The following is a 21,622-nucleotide window of genomic DNA, read 5'->3' as shown; positions in this document are numbered from 1 at the left end:
CAACGATCAAAAAGATACCGATTGTTTTAGATGACCACAATTGGTTATTCCTCTCTTCCTTAAATTGTGTTCTTCTGTTCAATTCAACTCTGTACCACTTAAGTGGCAAAAAGGAATGATGTGTGTGGGTATCGTGTTTGCAAACCGACACCTGCCCGATGTGATGACAAGGCACGCAGAAGAACGTGCGGCCGGCCGCCGACCACCGAGGAGATGCGGCAGAGCGCGGCGCGCTGGTCGTGGTGCTGATGCGAGAGGGAGGGAGGGGCGGTTGCTACATCCTCCCATAATGTCTTCCGCTGCAGCCGCCCAATGAAAACGGATGGCACTATATGCTTTCAAACTGGACTTGGTAGTTGGGCAAGACGGCTGTGAGGTTGTTGTAGTTCAATGGCGTTGCTCTATTAGTCTATTATTTGATTGGGCCCAAGAGACACATTTAATTATGCACACACAGATGACACCTGCTTTTTGACAGTTTTCTTTTATTCAGTAAGCAGCATGTATGACATACATATTAATGTGATAGGCCTATACTGAACATACAAGGAATGTTTGTGAAAGAAAGGAATATCTTTTTGTGGGGGGAAAAAACAATGATTGGCTCCTCTGATCACAATAATTGCTGCTGATCTGAACAATTTTGGAGTAGTCCCCTGTCACATCTGATAGTGGTAAGGTTGTGTTAAGCTGATACTTCAGATAAAAGGCAAGCCCAACTATTACATCACTTAAAAAATAAATAAAAGGAACACAGCAGCATCTCTCATTTTCTCTATTCCTCTGCTCCATCCGTCAATTCTCTCATCTCGTCTTCTCATATTGCACTTATCTCCGTTTCTCTCTTCCACATCCTCAATCCCTCCATCCATACAAACAAGGCTTGTTTACCACCAGTGTCAGTTTACACTACGTACCATGATGCAGCCTGCATCAGAATGGGCCAGCTGTATACAACTATACCCATGTTCAGATATATGATTCAAAGTGATCATAAGCTGTAGACAAGAGCTTTCCCCTTTTACAAACGCAGGAGATCGCTTTGTTTTTCCACTTCATGTGGATTCCGCTATAGATGCATAATTGTCTTGACTGAAATCAAATTAGGAAGAAAAAAAATCACCAATTTTGTAATCATTGATGTTCACCAAATCTGAAGCTTTATAAATTAATCTATAAGATAGTGCCCTTCAAAAGCTACGAGGAAACCCAATAGAAGGAGAAAGACACAAAGTATAGAGTATAGTGTGGTGGAGGGTATTTGTTTTTGTGGAGTTTACTCATCTCTTCTTCAGGGTTTTTATAACCACCTGCCAGTCTATTTGCTATTGAAATCAGGGGTGTAGTACCCGGTCCAGACTCCGGTCCACTTTGCTGCTGTCTTGGACACGTCTCAGTCTACTAGTAGCCTACCTATTTTGACTTGGACTTGTCTTGGTATATGGGTCACTTGGTGCAGTGGAGGTTTCTCTATGACAACACGTGAAATACAAATTCACTCATAATTCACAATTATTATTAATTTACATATACCTATATATATATTTTTTTTTTTTTTAATTATTATTATTATTTTTTTTATTATAAATGTTTTCCTCTGTAAAAAAATGCCAGTGAATTTTTTTCTTCTTCAAAAATGGCCAAAATTGACAGCTCTGAGCAGGTCTGCACTGCAGTATTGCCTGCAGTAATTATTCGTGCAGAATATCTTCACAGGTTGACCCATTGTTAAATAAATAATAAATAACAGCCAATCAAAATAGGCTATTAACTTCATCTAAGCACGGACTGTGCAGTTAAACTCTTGCCATTGAATGGAGGATTTAATGATTGACAGCCCTTGACATCCAATACACAGAGGTTGAATGATTGGCAGCCTTGCAAATCCAATCAGAGTCTGCCTGGTAAAATACATGCAGAACTGCAGCTGGGCTGGCGTCAGTGTTCTAGTCAAAGTTGTGTTCCATCATCTCATGTGTGCATTTTGCCTGAAGAAGAACATTAATTTGCCTAATATAATCATTCATATTTTAAGATCTTTATTCACTTGTTCACTTATTGTTGTGCACTGGATGATATATCTTTTTTTTTTATTTTTTATCTCAGTTGAAGACTAGTGTAGTTGTAGTTGACGTGCCATCTTGGACAGTGAAGGCAAGCTAACTTGTAGCTAGTAGTTTACAGTACAGCTGTAACAACACACAGTAGGCTAAATGAAACTTTGCGCCAACATTAGGACCGAAGTATAAACCAGCAACTGAGCAACATGAAGAAGTGGACTTATGCACCTGGATCAGAAAAAAGTAAGTTGTAGTGTTTGTAAAACGAAAGCCTGATTAGCCTGGATGCTAACGTTAGCTAACTGTTTAGAGAACAATACATACTTGTAGTAGACTTGATTAAGGGATTGCAACGTTGTTAACTTGGCTATGTCGCATTATAAACACAATGTAATGTATCACGTTGGCTGCTAATGCAGCCTGCAGATAATATTTATGTGCACTGTGTTAGTGTAAATTAATTAATGTTGCCGCTAGCTTGTGGCTAGGCTAGCGTTCTTTGCTAATGGCTAACGTTAGCTAGTCGAATTGTTTAGAGACTTGAACAAGGGAATGAAACGTTGTTAACATGGCTATGTCACATTATAAACACAATGTAATGTATCACGTTGGCTGCTGGCTGCTAATGCAGCCTGCAGATAATATTTATGTGCACTGTGTTAGTGTAAATGAATGAATGTTGCCGCTAGCTTGTGGCTAGGCTAGCGTTCCTTGCTAATGGCTAACGTTAGCTAGTCGAATTGTTTAGAGACTTGAATAAGGGAATGAAACGTTGTTAACTTGGCTATGTCACATTATAAACACAATGTAATGTATCACGTTGGCTGCTGGCTGCTAATGCAGCCTGCAGATAATATTTATGTGCACTGTGTTAGTGTAAATGAATTAATGTTGCCGCTAGCTTGTGGCTAGGCTAGCGTTCTTTGCTAATGGCTAACGTTAGCTAGTCGAATTGTTTAGAGACTTGAATAAGGGAATGAAACGTTGTTAACTTGGCTATGTCACATATAAACACAATGTAATGCAGGGCCGGACTGGGGAAATAATTCATACCGGGAGATATAGCGCGAAATATAGACCCAGTCAGGCCACTTTTTAAGCGGGGGGTCTGGGGGTCCCCCACCAGGAATTTTTTTGTTACAAAGACTTAATTTCCTGCATTCTGGTGAATTTTAGTGCATGTGAATCACAAACTAATGAGCCAACAATTGCTTAGTACAATGTACTGTTATGGACCTCAAATAAAACTGTTGTGGCACTAGCAATGCTACTCTCTCCACCTTCAAAAAGAAAAAAGCAAGAGCACAACATATTTTTCTATTTACTATTATAATACAGTTAACCACTCTCTCCTGTAAGGGCCTTTCTTTTTCTTTGTTTTATCCCTCTCTCCTCCACCCTTTCTCTTTCTTCCACTGTCCATCTTGACATCAACGTTAATTGACTTTCGCTCTACTGTATCTCTCCCGAGTCCCTCACTACCTGGCTCATTGCCTGGCTGTTATTCTGCATCTGAGTGCCGTCTGCCATTCCATTCGCCGCCTCCGCTGTCAATCAGTTGTATCGCCTGGTCCCGCCTCCACCAATCACAAGCGGCAGCACGGCTCCATTGTGTGTGTGATCCGCGTGAGAGAGAGAGTCAGATAGTTCTCCAACTCTGACGCAGACAGTGAAATCCTGGTTGTTCCCCACCCATCTAGGTTATCTAACTATCGCGCCGCGCCGCCGCCACAACTAGAAACAATGGCCTGGCAAAAAATAAATAAAAAATTATAATTTTTTTTTTTTAATCTGTGCAGGCCAGGCCACCGGGAAAACTCCCGGTGCTCCCGATGGCCAGTCCGGGCCTGATGTAATGTATCACGTTGGCTGCTGGCTGCTAATGCAGCCTGCAGATAATATTTATGTGCACTGTGTTAGTGGTGCTGCCTAAATGAATGAATGTTTGCCGCTAGCTTGTGGCTAGGCTAGCGTACGTTGCACTGATCAGATCTAGTGACTAGTGCCTCTGTGGAGGAGGAAGTAAATATTGCCAGGCATTCTGGTCATTGTAGTTCTCCCTCTTTTCACCGACAGTTAAGGGAGACATGACATGCTGGTTTGATGAAATGTATAGTGTAAATGAAATGAATAGTGTATGTATATTCAATAGTAGTATTGATAGTATATTAGCCACTGTATACTGTACATGGTCTGCTTGGTTTGATCGGGCCGCCGAGCCATGGTCTGCTTGGTTTGATCGGGCCGCCGAGCCATGGTCTGCTTGGTTTGATCGGGCCGCCGAGCCATGGTCTGCTTGGTTTGATCGGGCCGCCGAGCCATGGTCTGCTTGGTTTGATTTAGGGGAGTGGTCTGCCCTGCGGGGGGGCCCCGACATATTGCGCAACACCACTGCATACCATTGACTCAGAAAGGTCTGTTTTATTGAAATCGTCACAGCAGTATAGTTTGTTTATACTTCAGAAGGATGATATTTAAACATGGTCCCCAAAATGAATGGAAGCGAATGAGGAGCCTGACACCTGGGAGAAATGAGGGTGTTGCAGCGTTGGGGATGTTTAAAAAATATAATTTAATATATAATATAATAATTTGTGCTTCACGTAAAAATTTGGTCAGCAGCCTCCACTGACTTGGTGAATGTTGACACTGTTTTTTCCCCTGCCTATCAGAGAATCTTCAATAGGTGGACAGATTGCATTTTTCTCACCTAGTCTGAAATAAAATGATTATTAATTTATTTTTTATTTTAATATTTTTTATTTACCAGGGACAGTGCACAACATCTTCAGTTTCCACATCAATGTAAATGTGCCAGATTTGAGCTAATGAGCTAGTTTCCATCTGTAGTCCCTGCCTAACATGCACGTCTTTATGGTGTGGGAGGAAACCAGAGTACCCAGAGGAAACCCACAAGAACACAGGGAGAACATGCAAACTCCACACAGAAAGGCCCCCTGCTGGGGTTCGAACCCAGGACCTTCTTGCTGTGAGGCAGCAGTGCTAACCACTCTGCCACTGATTGGCTGCAAGCATTCCAGTGCACTCATGTAGTTTTGTCCCCGCCACATGACGTACGCTTTACATAGCCCATTTCTGTCTCCGTCATTAATACAATTCGATTTGCTCTGAGCTGGTCTTGGACTTTCCTTGGACTCAGCTACAGCCCCCATTGAAATAATTAAATGTACCTATCTCAAACTCCGCCCCCTCTCCTTGATCCGCCAATCGCAACTGTTGCTTTCCTCTGACTAAACTTTGTCGGAGGAAAGCAACAGTTGTGGTTGGAGGATCAAGAAAAGAGGGCAGAGTTTGAGATAGGTCGACAGAAACCCACTTCCCCTAAACAGTATCTCCTCCGAAAACCACTGCACCAATGTGTGGAATGTCTATCTGCTTTTGGCATAAAGGTAACATTATGCGGCATAATCTAATTTCAGCCAATCAACTGTCAGCAGTGAAAGTGCATATCATTCTTCTGACTTCCTGACTAAAAGTATTCACGTCTGATGTTAAAAACTCTATATGTAACTAAGGGGCTCGGAGTGTATAAAATGCAAACAGTAAGAAAAAAACACTTTAATACAAAAACGTCTTTAAAAATGTCCAAATGCATACGCTAGTAACACGTGTGCATGTTCTAGAGACCTTACTAATGGTGATGTGATTAAAGTCTCACACTTTCGTCCAAATTGAAAGCATGTAGCAGGATCTATGACAGATGCCTGTGGAATGTGAGCATAATTTGCAGTAAAATCTCTTCTATTCAGAGTATTCCATCACGGACATCTTAGTCGGCAAACGTGTCATGTGGATACTATGAGGGTACTATGAATAGCATACAAACATGGTAACATGTTTGCATGTGTTCTCCTCCCTGTGTTTGCATGTGTTTCCTCCCACACCATAAAGATAACATGCACGCTATAGGTGACTCCCTAGCGTTGCCCAAGGCACTGGCATTAGAACTGGAGTTGGTCCCCAGGTGCAGGACCGTGGCTTGTTAGGATGGGTTAACCCTTTCACCGCCGCACTACCAAAAACGGTTAACCCTTTCACTGCGACAACACACAGGTTAACCATTTCACTGCCTTTCACAACAGCGGCGACCGTCGGTTGTGTGATAGTAATGGGTTAACCTTCTGTCGTGTGGCAGTGAAAGGGTTAAGCGGAGAGGGTACATTCCTGGTTGTACTTGTCATATAAAGAGTTTCCTTCCTTGGAGGGGGGGGGCTGCTGAATCCCTGGGTGCTTGGTTGGACTTTGCTACGGTATTTCCAACCCAAGGCCAACCAGTGTCCACTGCTACTGCAGCTCACTGGCCAGATTGCTAACAACAATGCAAAGCGGCGTTGCCTGGGAAATAAAACCAGACCTACGAGATGCGTAATTAGTTAAGGGAATCATTAAGGACTCTCCCAGCAACAACCTTATCCTCAGCGGAAATACTTTCAAGCTGAAAATCAAATGGGATTGCAATTCAGGCTGAGTGCTGTTCAGTCTAATGATAACAAAGATAAAAACGCAAATCTGCTAATTCCATCAAGCACTATATCTGCACACGACTGAATATGGCCTGTTCTGTAGTGGAGTGATAAGCCAGGGAATTACAGGAGGAAATATGTAGCCCTAAAACTGTTACAAAAGACCTCGTTCCACTGTAGCGACTGAATAGCGGAGTGTTGTGTCAACGGTCCTTGGAATGTTACGTGAGACTGTCAGTCACCATTATCATACAAATAATACTGCAAAAAAAGGGGAGGTAGGGACCGCACTCGGAATATCGTTGTTTTTATTTTCAAAGGACACAAAACGTTTTCAGCCATCCGGCCTTCATCAACGTTTTGTGTCCTTTGAAAATAAAAACAACGATATTCCGAGTGCGGTCCCTACCTCCCCTTTTTTTGCATAATTAATATTGGACTACGCACCTGTCTGAGCGCAGTGGTTACCCTTTTTCTACCATACAAATAATACTATCACGAGATGTTTGGGTACAAAATGTGTTCTATCTAGATGAAAAAGGGCAGTGCTCAAACTATTCATCAAACACCAATGGATGTCCTGTTACACAATGCCCCGACACCACCTCAGTGATGTGTCATAGTCATTGACCTATCTCAAGCTCCGCCCTCTTTTCTTGATCCGAGGAAAGCGACGGTTGTGATTGGAGGATCGAGAAAAGAAGGCGGGTTTGAGAGTAAATTGAATGAGCAATCTTTAAGTTCTATTCCTGTTTCCATATTTCTTGTGGGGAACTAAAGTAGAAAACGCCGCCATGTGATATCAAGTTGCACTTTTTTGGTACCTGTATGTTTTCAGCTGATATTTGAGAGCCCACCAGATGGAGACAGAGAACTTACAGATTGCTCCTTTAGTTGTTTAGCTATTTTTTTTTATCCTTTTCTCAATAATACTGTCTAAAAGTTGATAGCTCCTCCACGTGTAGCCAGTTGTTGATCTAGAGGAGAAGACATTTGGAGGATTTCTTTTCTGTACTGCTGGTAATTTTCACCTCGCGCCCAGTGGAACCCTGTGGAATAAGGTAGAACAGATATAAATACACAAGCGTAATAGTTTAGAGTTTGGCATTAAAAAAGATCCTACAGGCAAACAGTACATATTATTATGCCAACTAGTGTTGCCATGATACCAATGTTTTGACTACTGGTTAAAAAATTATACCACAGCAAAAACCTAAAACATCATGGAATATATTACAAAAGTAATGGAATATAATATTGGATACAGAGCATGGAACATTCTGTCAAATTATTTTGTATTAATAATATACAAATGACTGTGACGCACACACATGAGAGGGAGAATGGCTTATAGCAGACGTAATGATTTTAGAATATTTCAACTAATGAAGTGAAATATTTATAATTTATTAACTATCCAGTTCGTTTTTATAGTGTAACATTTGGCTACTTTAAAATCAATACAGAGAGATACAAACAAAGAGAGAGACTGGCTGCTCACAGGAAGAAGAGGCGTTTTGACAACAGTATTAATCCAGTAACGTTGGCATTATCTCACAACGTACAATCATTTCACATTTGTAAGTCATTGCAACAGTCTTCAAACTCTTGCCAAGTTTCTCTTTATTTTTCTAAGATTCTTAAGGGCGTTTTCACACCTGTAGTTCGTTTGCTTTGTTCCGATTCAGGGAGACACAGGGACTATAATGATACAATGTAGCACTTGTCCCTTAGTTCGTGTGTTCACACGGCTGTGTTAACAGCGGACCAAAACAAACGCACACGCGAGCAAACTGCCACTCATTGGTCAGATTTTGGGGTGTGCCCCCCCCCCCCCCCCCTAACCCTGAATCTCCGCGTCACATTGAAATCTGTTCCGCAACAGAATGCGATTGCTGTGTTCACATATGCCCAAATTAACCGAAATAGGGGGTAATAATAATAATGCAGGACCTGTTGCAGAGGTCTTTATTCGGCATGCAACGACACTCAATGTTTTAGCGGTACACACAGCGGTTAGTTTTTAGCACACACACCGGAACACACACGCATGCATTGTCTCTTTAGAATCGCCGATGCGATTCGTCTCTGCGATTAACCCATCCCGTCGTCCTTCCCCCCCCAAGGGCAGCCGGGAGCAGACAGGCGTCAACGTGAGCCGCGCCAGGGGACCAATCCAAGTGCTCCTGTCCGTCTTCGTCAAGGACGCCACAGCGTTAGCGATCTGTTGTTGTGCATGTTTTTCCATTGGGTTTATCTTATCGGGGGGGAAACCCTTGCGAGCACGGGGAGAACATGCAAACTCCACACAGAAAGGCCTGGGAGATACCCCATCTGGGTAACTGGCATCATGGAAACCTGGTCCCCAAGCGGGAATCGAACCCTGGACCTTCTTGCGGTAAACGCTCCAGGTTCCGGAACAACAGCTCCAAACGAGCTAGGTGTGAAAACGCCCTAAGAGTGTCTCTCCCCCACTCTATTGTGATTTGTCAAAGCAGCCACCTGGGTCCCGTTGGAAGCTGGTTAAGCAACCAAAATAATACCACATAATGGTAAGAGGTGACAACATCTGTTTTTGATAAAGATTCTGCTGAGAGAGACTATCCCAATACCAACCACAGATCCATTGCATAAAGTATGGACTGATTCCTGCTGACTCACCGGTTTCTTGCTGGACTTCTGTAGTATGTCTCGTGCCAAAGACATAAACGACTAGAGGAAGAGAGAGAGGAAGAGAGCGAGAGAGAGAGAGAGAGAGCGAGAGAGAGAGAGAGAGAAACAGAGGGAGGGGCATGACTGGTGCAAGTGTGGCATAATCATGCGTTCAGCTGGTCCTTGTCAACTCGTAAAGTTGGAACAAACTTCCCACCATAGTCAGGACTGCTGAAACCTGACCGATTTCCCACAGTTGACTAAAAACTAGGGCTGTCAAAGTTAATGCTTTAACTTGAGATTAATTAAAATGATTTAAAGCATTAAAATAAATTAATCTAGATTAATCTATGGAGTGAAAAATCTTCAATCTTAGCGCCACGGATATAAGAAAGAGGTCTAGCTGAGTCAATGTTGATGGTTTTGTTGAACATTTGTATTTCACAGAGAGAAACTGTATTCAAAGAAAGCTATTAAAATAGTCTTTGAATCTAAATATACTTTATTTGTGTTGATTTTACATTAATTCCATGGTTTTACTCAAGTAAATATCTGTTACAAGCTTCGGTCTTAAGTAGAGAAATGCTATTTTTAATCTAGATTAATCTAAATGAGCACATTTTTAAGTAAATGTTTACCAGTGGTAAACGCGGGCAGGTTCCTTAATACCCAAGTTTACGAGATAGTATAACATACACATTCTATAACCATAGTTATATGAGTATAGCGAGCGCTCTGCTCGTAGTAGTGGAACTGTCCCTTTATCCAGTCTAATAATTAATAATTTTCTCCGCATGCACACACCCATCCGCCTGGCCACACCCACATCCGCGGGGTCGTGGCCACACCATCAGCTCCTTCCCAAGTCTTTCACCACCGAAGGCGAAGACCACGGGGTCCTCAGTGAGTCCAAGCAGAGCGCTCGCTATACTCATATAACTATGGTTATAGAATAACCGTATGTTATATATCGTAATAGCTTACGTTCTGCTCGTAGTGGAACACAGGAGCTGAGCAGAGCGGAAGCTCGACAGATGTACCCGCTGAGGCCCCCCACAACCATCAGAACCGGGGAGGACCCGAGCCCCCTGGACCCCCCTAGAGGAGGACGGGAGGGAATCGGATCCGACTGTGCGAAGAGGGTTTAGCACCTCAACGCACAGGGTGAGCAGATCGTGGGACTTACCTTCACACAGAAGGACCCGCGACCACTCAGGCGCGCATCCCACATGCCACCAGGGAACAGCCGGGAAGCAAAACACCCCCGTCACAGCCCCCAACATCACAGGGTCGAAGGTCAAGAACCCAACCCCGTGGCAAGGCCGTAGCAGCGGAGCGCGGAGGAGGACCCAGCCCCAGGAACAACCTGAGGGCCAGGACCCCCTGAAACGATGCCGTAGCATCGGGACCCCACCAGACGGTCACTGGTGACACCACCCCCCACATCGCCATAGCGTATCGGACAGGGCCCAAACCAAGAGCAGGCCCTTCCCCCCTGGCACGCCGCTCTGAAGCACTCCACAAGAGGCTACACCCCCACAACACTGTGGGGCCAGTCGGGACGCCGGGGAGACAACCCTCAAAGAGGTTGATCCCTCAATCCAGGCAACAGGCCCCAAGAGCATAACTCGACCTGTGCCCGGAGCACTGCGGACTAGACAGGCGCCTAAGGGATCTACTGCGAGAACAGTATCCCGGTGGAAGGGGCGTTCGGTATGCTGTGCACCATGTCGCAACCCCCACAAACCCGACCCCTCCAGCGGGGTCGAGGTTCAAGAGAAGGCTGACACGATTGGCAGACGTCATGAAAGGTGCGGGGGCACACTCGCGGGCAGACGGGGTCAAGCCCGGCCTCAACCCGAGAGTCGACTCTGCTACCAACACACCGGGGAACCAACCACCCCCCTATGTTTAGTTTAACAGGAGGCGGTTGTCCCTTTAACCCATCAAGAAAAAAAAACTGTGCGTATACACCGGCTATACAGGGCAGTACAAGTGTTTCAGTTTTTAAAGGGTTAACCCAGGCCAACAGGTCGACGAGAACGAGTTCGGACCTGGGCCCGGCGGACCGGGACCTACACAGGGATGCCAGAGGGGTTCAACAGAAAAAGCTCCTCGACAGCCCCCTCCCATCCCCGCCCAGCAGGGGGAGGGAGGGGTGAAAACAAATGGAGAAGGACCAGGCCCCCTAACACAGCGCAAGGTACAACACAGTATGGACCAAGCACATCACTGTGAAGGGCAACTTACATATGACACACACATCCATGATATCAATCCCCGCGACGCCCGGGCCAACCCGGCATTTTACCCCCGGAAAAGCACAAAGTCCTTCAGGGTACCAGAACAGCAGATCTGCGCCCCGGCGGACAACGGGTTAACTGACCTGGTCCGGCACGACCAGAACCAGTCCCGTGTCCTAGTCACGCCGCCATCCCCAGTCCTAAGAGGGGGGTAGGTACGTGTGTCGATCCAAAACATCACAGAGGGCGCCACCAAGATGGTCAGCACGTGAATGCACTGCACCTGGCGGCCCACCCCACGGGCGTGAGACCCCTCCGCCAATGTTTTGATCTACTCCGTCATCTCCCCCCGGAGATGAACGTGAGTCGTCGAGTCTAACCTAGTACACTGGTGCTCGGTAGAGATAAAAAAAATCCCGCGACCCACCTATCCTAATATGGCGTGGGATCAGGGAACTCCCCCCCCCCCCCCCTTTCCCCTCCCTGCTGACCCCACAGCTCGACAGGAAGACCGACGAACAGGAGGTCCAACCCCCTGGCCAATCAGTAAAAGGGGGGAGGGGTTTATCAGTTCACCCCCTATGACCCCACACCCCGGATACGATGAAATAACAAGCAGCGCATGACACCAGTTGTCTATTATTCTACATGAAAAAGCGTATATACCTCTAGGATAAAGCTTAACAGTTTGCACGCCAGCCACAGACGATAAACTCGTTTGTGTAAAAAACTGGCTTTTATACAAGGCTTTAGGCTCATGTGCGAAACTCGCCACCCGCATTTTTATACCTTTACCAAGTAAAGAAAAAAACAACAGACGTTAAAGAGAGGGTCCAAAGACCTCGGTACAATAGCTACATATGTGATTACTTCTGTAGGCTCAACCTAGTTGTGGACTCGATGCAACGTTTCCCAATGTAACAGAATACACACAACCAATGTTCCCCCTAAGGTGCGCCCGTGCGCGCGCGCACATGGCAAAACGCTCCCGCGCACATCTGAAATCTGTCGCACACAGAAACGTTTGTGTAAAATATGCATGTAGTTAAATTGACTGGCGCGTTGCACCGAATACTACGGTAACCTGTTGCATGTGACGTTACCAAGAGAAGCCTCGCTTTCAGTGCTTTGTGGGCGGCGCTACTGCACGCTCACACAGACACACACAACAGAGCAGGAAGCGGACAGATCCGACCAGCATCGCTGGCTCCTCACAATGCAAACGCGAAAATGTACATTACAGATTAACTGCAGAGAAAATTCCCAATTTAGCGTCCCGGTCGAGACTAAATGGAAGCGGAGTGCAACGCATACAAAGCTTATATGTTTCTGTGTCTAATAAAAGTGGTGGCGATCTCAAAGCTCACATGGACACAGAAAAACATTACAAACAAAGCAGTGCGAGGCAAGAGTTTGATGGCAAAGTTGACCGAATTGATTGAAGCATGCAGCTATACAGAGAGAAAGAAAATAATTGAAAACTATTTTGATGCCTCAAAATGATGTTTTGGTTTGATAAGATGCTTGTTATGATACAATCATTCTAAGGATTATGTGTGTAATAAATTAGTTTAGTACACTAATTGCAACAAATCTGAAACTGCATAGTGCACTTTTAAATTAGTATCTTTGTGAGGTTACTGTTTTATAATTTACATTACATTGAAAAAATACAAAGATATATTTTTTAAGCTGGATTTTCTAATACAGAAGAGGTATTATTTAGAACATTACTTCATATTTATCTTGTTATTTATTTTGTCCAGTAAGACTTGAAAATATATATTATTTTGTCATAGGTTGATTGTTATTTTCTTGAGATTTGTCAGATAGATTACTTTAGCATAATACAGCATGTTGAGTAACTTGGTTATAGAGAGATATTATTTTGTTATATAAAATAATATAAACAATAATTTTATATCCATACAGAGGAGGCATACTTTAAATATATTATAATGATAAGGCATCTTTGAGTAAACTTTGAGTATCATTAAGTATCTTGAGGCTTGAAGTCGCATTATAATTCACTTAATAAAATAATGACGAGTCAGCCTCCTAAAAAGACAAAAGTTAGTGACGCGACTCACACCGCCGCCGCCAAAGTAAGGACTTTGCTCTGTATCTTCAATCAATGGTCAAATAAATATTTGATTAAGGAATATAATATGCCTTTTTGTATTATTTCTCTGTGTATCAGCAAAATTTGTATATTTTTATGTTAGACATTGAGGGAAATTAAGATTCTCAGATTTTTTACAAACCGCCGCTTATCAACTAACCGGTTAATCGGCAGGTGATGTATGTTGCTCAGTAGTTGCTGATGTCTGCTCAAGAGGTTTGAGTGTTTGCTCAGACCGAAAAAAAAAATTTAGGGAACATTGCACACAACCCCCTCAGATAAAAAAGGTAAAGTTCACTCTTACTACTGCAAGAAGAACGCCGTGTTTTATGACGAGAAGACAAGTCTTTCGACCGAGTGCTAGCCACAGGCCTTGCTAAGCACACATATATATAGCGACCAGAAAACAATTTTCAAAGAAAACTGCCCCACTCCCTAAGCAAGCACACAACCCCACAGCTAGGTGAGGGTTATACATCGTATCCCCAATATATAGTGAATAAACACACGTTTTGTAACAAAAAAGAGTCCCTCACCAGGAGGGACTTTTTATTCAATAACAAAATATACGTTGGGGGGGGGACAGGGGTAAACAGGGGAGTCACTAGCGCCGCCTGCCTCCACTCCTGGCCTTCTTAGCGGAAGGCCCAGCAGCGGCGGCGGTGATGGTGGCAACGGCCGCAGGCCTCTGCCGGCGTTGCTTCCTCCGGACATCACCGGTGGCATCGGGTCGGGGGAAATGGGGCTGGAGCAGGGAGCGCTCCTCCTCCATCTCCCCGCAGGCTGCCGTCATCTGCTGCATGGCCGACCCGAAGAGTCCAGCATCGGAGAGGGGGGCCGTGAACAGCGGTATCCTCCTCTGGTCCGGCACCCGTGCCTGCTCCAGCCAAAGGTGGCGCTGGATGAGAGTGGCCAGGGTGCGCTCCTTCCCGGCGGCTATCGCCTGCAGCTGGGTTAGGTGCAGGATGGCTCCAGCCGCCTGGGCGTGAAGGTACCGTTGATGGTCATCTAGTACCGACCCGCTCGCCATCAGCCCCGACATGTAGCGCGCCAGCTGCGCGATGTTGGAGGTCGCAGCCAGGCTCGAGGCAATGTACACCTGGTCACTCCACGACGCCAACTGCCTAGCCGACTTCCCCTGGGGAACCGGCTTCCTTAACGGCTCCCACACCATTTCGGGGCAAAGTATGGCTGCCATCGGGCTATCAAGCCGAGGCACCCCGTCCTTAAGCCCCTGGACCAAACCCACCACCCGTGTGACTGGCACGTAGGCGGGGGTAAGGCCAACGATGCGGGATATTACCTGTCCCTGTGCCACGTAACTAACGTAAGCCTCCATTGCTGGGAAGAATGGGCAGACAACGCCCGTCTCTCTCACAGGACGACGTTGCCAGAGATGACCTATCATGTCATCAGGAACAGGTGCCGGCAGTGGCTGCGGCAACGCCACGCCATTAGCGGCTGCGGCGGCCGTCATGAGCTCGGGGAACAAGGCAAGCAACTCCCCTTGCATACCTTCCTCCACGTCACTTGTGTCCCTCGCGTACGGGAGGCTGCACCGGCCGCCAACGTCCGACGCGGCAGATAGCTGGGCATCTCATCTCGGGGTTGGAGGTTCTAGCCCAGTCCCGGAGTACAAGGAACCCCAAGGAGACGTAGCACCCCCTGCCACTCCCCGAGGGGGAGAGTGATACGTCTCCACTGGGCCTTCGAACAAGAGAGCTCCCGCCCCCTCCATGTAGTCCTCAGTTTCCATCGGAAATGGAGAAGAGGCAAGAGAACTCTCGTTCGGCTCCAGCACAACACTAAAACCAGGCCGTTCACCCCTGCTGCTCGCCGCCTTACGACGAGAACGAGCCGAGGCGAAGAGTCTGCGATGCAAATCCTCGGCCACCAGAGGTACTATCGGCCTTTCGGCCAACTGTCCTCCGGCGGGGGAACCAGGGCCGGAACCCGGCCACCTCACAGGAGATGGGGGCTCAACGGCCCCTCGGCGAGGCACACTCTCCACCGGGCGCCGCCCAGGCACACCTGGCTGCCACGACCGTGGAACCAGAGACGCCCCACGATGCACAGAGGACACTGCGATAGTGAAGCGCTGGTGGAGGGTAACGTTGTGAGCGTCTCTAGACCCTCCGACGGCGAAGACATTATCTCTTAGTTTTTTCGTAAATTTGTGAGAAAGAAAAAAAAAAGATACAATGTCAACGTAGCTCCTTTCCAACAACTATTTCGGCACTAAACTTAAAGTGGTGTGTTACAGACACTTTTCGGTGGTGAAAATAGGGAAGGAGCTGATGGTGTGGCCATGACCCCGCTTATGTAGAGGAGCGGGTGTGGGTGTGGCCAGGCGGATGGGTGTGTGCATGTGGAGAAAATTATTCATTATTAGACTGGATAAAGGGACAGTTCCACTACTACGAGCAGAGCGTAAGCTATTACGATATATAACTGACCTTTCACCTTTTGTGGTACAAACATACTTTAATATACATGGAGTATCATGAGAAATAATAAGTAATACAATGTTGACATACTGGGATTCCTAAATATGGTCCAACCCACCTGCATCAAAAAGAAAGGTTGAATAATCTGTCTGAATCTGCTGCCTTGGATCTGATTGGTCCTGACTTTACGCCCTAACCAGCGCACCCGCATGCTATCACCTATACGTACAGTATACAATTCTGTCACATTATACATTCATGACTTCACGAGTTGAAAAGGACCGACCGAATGCACCATCAGGTATCTTTGAAGTCACCAAAAGTACTAAATCATGATGAGACCCACACTCATTAGACAAAGTAAAAGTAATTTTGGGAGAAAAATGTTGAACTCAGAGAAGTGAAAGAATTCTCTGATATATTTTGAATAAACAAATAAGAGGGAAATTGGGTCACTTTAAAACCAGAAAGCTAGTTGTAAATTCACTATTTCATTATTGCAGCAGGGCCAGCAATTCTGTTTATAAACATATTATTTACTATTCAAAGAAGTATCTACTATAGGCTTACATTCGGTTCACATTTGATTGATGATTTAGTTTTGATGTATGATGATGGCATAAGATAAAATAATTCTAAGAATGACATGTGTAGTAAATATGTATTGTAAACTAATTCCAGGCTCGGAAAATGTAAACAGACGTTTTTATCCAAAGTTCACCTTTAAAGGAACACTCCACCAGATAAATAAAGCAGATTTATTATGCCCATAATCTCACACATATTCCAAAACTACAAACTGTCTTGTGCAAATGAATTCAGAGTTACTGAGTTAAAGAGTTGCAACGTGTGATGTAATTTCACTGATATTCTAGTGAAGGATTTGGGGTGCTTTTTCAATGTATGTGATGTATAGATTGGGGGGAGATGACCACAGCTAAAACGGTGCCGGGTCAGAGAGGTCGAAGTGCATGCGGACGGTGGAAGCAGGAGACGGTGGTTCAGTAGAGCAGGGTGATTGTTGTGAGGCACACTGCCAGCGAGAGAATGTTTTGAATTCCTTGTAAGAACAAAGATAACGGAGCGGTACAGAGCGAGGGAGAGGGGTGACCTCTTTAATGCAACAGTGAATGAAACGTTTTGAAATGTGTGTAAAGGTTAAACGCGGTTGTCATGACAGCGCGTCGCCTGACAACCAGAAGAGGGGCGGGGCTATCGTTTCTATGACGAAGATCCTATAAAGCTGACAGTGGTTCCGGGTAGGGCAGACAAAAAAATCTGGGAGACCAAAGAAACGAATCCCACAGGAGGGAAGAGACCAAGATACTCTCTCCTCTCATCACAGAGAGGAGGGGGGGGGGGGAAGAATGCCACATCATCATTAGCTTCGGCTACCACGAGGATGGTCTTGCTGACGACCAGGCCTGACCACTTTTGGACTGAATAGCAGAGGGACAATAGAACACACCGAAAGATCATTAGAATAGACTCTTCAAGGACAATACAATCTGTTAACATCTGAGCTGAGGCTCCGGTTTATGGCAATAAACAACGCTTTTCCTTGTAAGGTATTTCACGTTGTCGAAGTGTCGAATTCTTACGGAGGTGGAGAATTATTATGGTTTATGGATTGCACTAACGGGGGAGATAAGGATCTTATCAGCCAGTGTCGGAGACGTCAGGACCATTAAAATGACACAACGCAGAGGAATTGGATGGAGAGCCAAACAGACGAAGACGTGGTACTGGCCAGTTTGATCAGGATCTAACACTAGGAAGTATAAATGGTAAATGGTTCATTTATATAGCGCTTTTATCCAAAACTCTTTATAATTTGTTCCTCACATTTTACCCATTCACTCCCACATTCACACACCGACCGCAGAGGCAACCATGCAAGGTGTCAACCTGCTCATCGGGAGCAGTTAGAGGTTAAGTGTCTTGCTCAAGGACACTTCGATATGCTGCCCGGGACTCGAAACGGGAACCTCCGGATTATCAGACGACTGCTCTACCTCCTGAGCCACTGTATGAAATACAGCTCAGTGAAACAATGAAAATGACAAAAGATATATATCAAGGCCTTTGCATTATGCCTTTCTAGTAAATGTTAAAGGAACATGCCAATATTATTGGAAATGCACTAGCTAGCTTAAAGCTAGTGTTTTTGGCCAACAGCCATTTGTGCTAAACTAGGCAAGCTTGCAGCCGGACAGCTTTCTATTGAACACACAGAGAGTAAATTAGTATCCATCTTCTTGTCTGACTCTGGAGAAGACAGTAAGCACATTTACCATAATGTCGGCATGTTCCTTGAATCACTCACTTAAAGTCTTGATATCTTTTCATTTTCATCATTTCACTGAGTCATATTTAATACTTCCTGGCATATGTGATATCACACATTCCAACTCTTTAACTCAACAACAAATTAATTTGTACAAGACAGTTCCTAGTTTTGGGATATGTATGAGATTATGGCCACAATAAACCTTTTATCTTTTTGAGGAATATTCCTTTAAGTCAGCCGAGTTATCTTCTCACTATGACAATACAACACATCTCACCTCATCGACGTTGATGCTGGACTTTGCACTCGTCTCAAAGAACCTGATCCCATGATCCTTTGCCAGCTGTCAACAATGAGAGAAAACAAACCTGACTGTAGTCCACCAGGATACTCACTACCGTCAGAATAGATTGAAAGATAATGTCACTAAGGCAGAATTAGTCCATTTGCCGGTATACGTTATTTGACTATTCTTTAGTTATGTCCGGTCAGAACAAGTACATCCAGTAATGTTATTCAATGGCCTTTTGTGCCCTGCCAGGTGGCTTTTGTGGCCTAATAAAACGATGACTCAGAAGACCAGACAGCCTTGCCTCTAAAATGGAGAATGCTCAAGGGCCTGACGTACTCAATAGTGTCACGGTGAAATCATACACGACGTCCAAAATCACAACGCTGGACAGTTAGTTCCGTGTAACTGTAATTTCTGACAGGATCATCTCACCTTCTCTCCTGTCTCCTTGGACACTTTCCTCTTGGCCTCAATGTCACACTTATTACCTAGTAACATCCGGCTGACACCGGCTGATGCATTCTGGTGAGAGAGAGAGAAGAGAGAAGAGAGAAGAGAGAGAGAGAGAGAGAGAGAGAGAGAGAGAGAGAGAGAGAGAGAGAGAGAGAGATGCAATGAATTGATTAGGTCCAGGTCAAGGCATGTGTATCTGCTGATGCAATCAAGAAAAGAAAAGGAGAGAACAGAGCTTAAGCCTGAAAAGAAGAACAACAATCGATTGCACTTCAAAGATTGCAAGATTAGCCAAACATCGGAAACACAAATGGAATGGAAGCCATTCAAAAAAAAAAAAAAATCCTGCACGTCACTTTTCATCCCAGTTTAGCCTCATCGCGGGGTATTATGAAACGGTAACATGAATTGCGGGAAATCAAAATAGTTTCTTGCGCAATCAGTCCTCCGCCAACACATGTAAGTAAACAGATACAGTACCTTACAGTACACTACAGAGCAATATTGACCGACCTGACCGACCTTTCCATCACAGTCGAGAATGCAGCTGTGACCGCGTCCCCGACCCCCAAGAACCTTGGTGTTGTCCTCGACGACCAGTTGAACTTCTCTGCTCACATCGCAGCGACAACCAGAACCTGCAGATTCCTCCTGAGCAACGTCAGAAGGATCCTTCCTGACAAAAGAAGCCACCCAACTCCTCGTCCAATCAAAAGTCATCTCCCGCCTCGACTACTACAGTGCAACGCACTGCTCGCTGGCCTCCCGGCCACTGCCACCAAGCCTCTTCAACTCATTCAGAACGCAGCGGCCCGCCTGACCTCAAACCTACCGAAGTCGGCCCATGTCACCCCACTTCTTAGGGACCTGCACTGGCTCCCCATTGCTGCACGAATCCGCTTCAAGGCCCTCAACCTGGCATACCGTGCGGCAAAGGGAACCGCTCCCGCCTACCTCCGGTCAATGGTCTCTAACTACACACCCTCAAGACCCCTACGCTCTGCATCTTCTGGCCGCCTCAGACCTACTCCTATCCAAGCTCCGGGAGGGTCATCAAGGAGAAGTCGCCTATTCTCAGTCCTTGCCCCACAATGGTGGAATGAACTACCCACCCCAGTTAGAACAGCTGAAACCCGTCCAATCTTTCGCCGTAGACTAAAGTCGCACTTCTTCAACCATTATCTGAAAAAAAGTTTAAAAAAAGATATCTAACCCTAACTACCGTAACCTTACTGTCATGCACTTGTCCTAATAAACTAACCTACACTGTAGCACTCAACACTTTGATGAACATTGTTACTCAGCTGATAGAGTTGTGCCCTTCCTGATGACTTGTCGTACAAAACTTGTAAGTCGCTTTGGATAAAAGCGTCAGCTAAATGACTAAATGTAAATTACAGATACAGTAATCACAGTCAGCAGAGTGAGCAATCATTCCAAAACCTCCTTAACACAATCCCGCCCAACAACGTATATATCCGTGTTTCGAATCCATGCTTAAAGGACCAGGGACGGATATATCCGTGGCAAGTTGTTTTGGCTTTTTTTATTTTTTTTTTATCCACTTTTTCTCCCATTTTCTATTTTTCTCCCATCCCAATTTTCATATCGTCCAATTCAACCCTCCCCTGTCTTCGAACGTTGTTTCTTGCCTCCCACAAGCCGGCTGCAATGTGGACTAAGTCATACATAGCACGAGTCCCCTCCGATACTCGAGGTAACAGCCGTCGCATCTTTTCACCTGCACGGCTCGATCTCTCAGTGTCGGGGGTCTGGGCTTTGGAGGGGCGCCGCCCCCGTCGCTTCTTGATTCTACTGCGCAGGCGCACCAACCGACCTGTAGGAGTCGCTGTCCACAACGCCCAATCCCCACCCTATAACGCCTCTACTTCCTCAGGCGCCTAAGGAAGTTCCAAGTCAGTCAGAAGATCCTTAGGAACTTCTACTCATGTACAATAGAGAGCATCCTGACCGGCAACATCACCTCCTGGTTTGGGAATAGCACTGCACAAGACCGTAGCAGACTACAAAGAGTGACACGTTCAGCCGAACGCACAATTAGAGGGGGGCTTCCCACCCTCCAGAACATTTACAACAAGCGGTGCAAGGGGAAGGCTAAGAGAATTATTAAGGACTCGAGCCACCCGAACAACTGCCTCTTTGAACTGCTGCCGTCAGGCAAGCGATACCGGAGTCTTATGGCGAGCACAGAAAGACTCAGAAGGAGCTTCTATCCCCAGGCCATCAGGCTGCTAAACGAACAATAATCGCTAAACGAACAATAATCACTATGCAACAACCATCAAATGCACACAGCACACACACCCACACGCACACACACACTCACTCAAACAAACAACACACTGCAGCACCCACTCTCCACACTTTAGATCACACAAACACACTTACACTTTATATTTATTGATAAAGGATTTGCACTACAACTCGTACACCTACTGTGAATTGTACCTAAACTGCACCTTGTCCATTTATGCCTTGCACTATATAGTATTGTATATTAGTACACTGCACAGTATTGTATATTGTATGGTAACTACGTCTACGAACATTGTACATAT

At 45.4% G+C, this 21,622-nt stretch overlaps 1 protein-coding gene across 1 annotated transcript in view; it reads right to left on the bottom strand.

The window, feature by feature from the left end:
• Positions 1 to 465: 465 nt before the first annotated feature.
• Positions 466 to 21,622, bottom strand: part of rab13 (RAB13, member RAS oncogene family) — a 34,556-nt gene continuing 13,399 nt past the window's right edge. Inside the window, exons 5-8 of the mRNA XM_084336402.1 lie at positions 19,023 to 19,112; positions 18,576 to 18,641; positions 9,206 to 9,256; positions 466 to 7,593 (exon numbers count right to left, since the gene is read on the bottom strand). Of these exons, the coding sequence (XP_084192528.1) occupies positions 7,522 to 7,593; positions 9,206 to 9,256; positions 18,576 to 18,641; positions 19,023 to 19,112 (279 nt within the window). The 3' untranslated portion in view covers positions 466 to 7,521. The remainder of the gene's footprint in view (positions 7,594 to 9,205; positions 9,257 to 18,575; positions 18,642 to 19,022; positions 19,113 to 21,622) is intronic.

Source organism: Notolepis coatsorum (genome assembly GCF_963971535.1).
Source record: "Notolepis coatsorum genome assembly, chromosome: 19".
Lineage (NCBI taxonomy): Eukaryota > Metazoa > Chordata > Actinopteri > Aulopiformes > Paralepididae > Notolepis > Notolepis coatsorum.
Note: the sequence above shows the minus strand (reverse complement) of the source record. Positions and strands in the feature narration are given on the sequence as shown.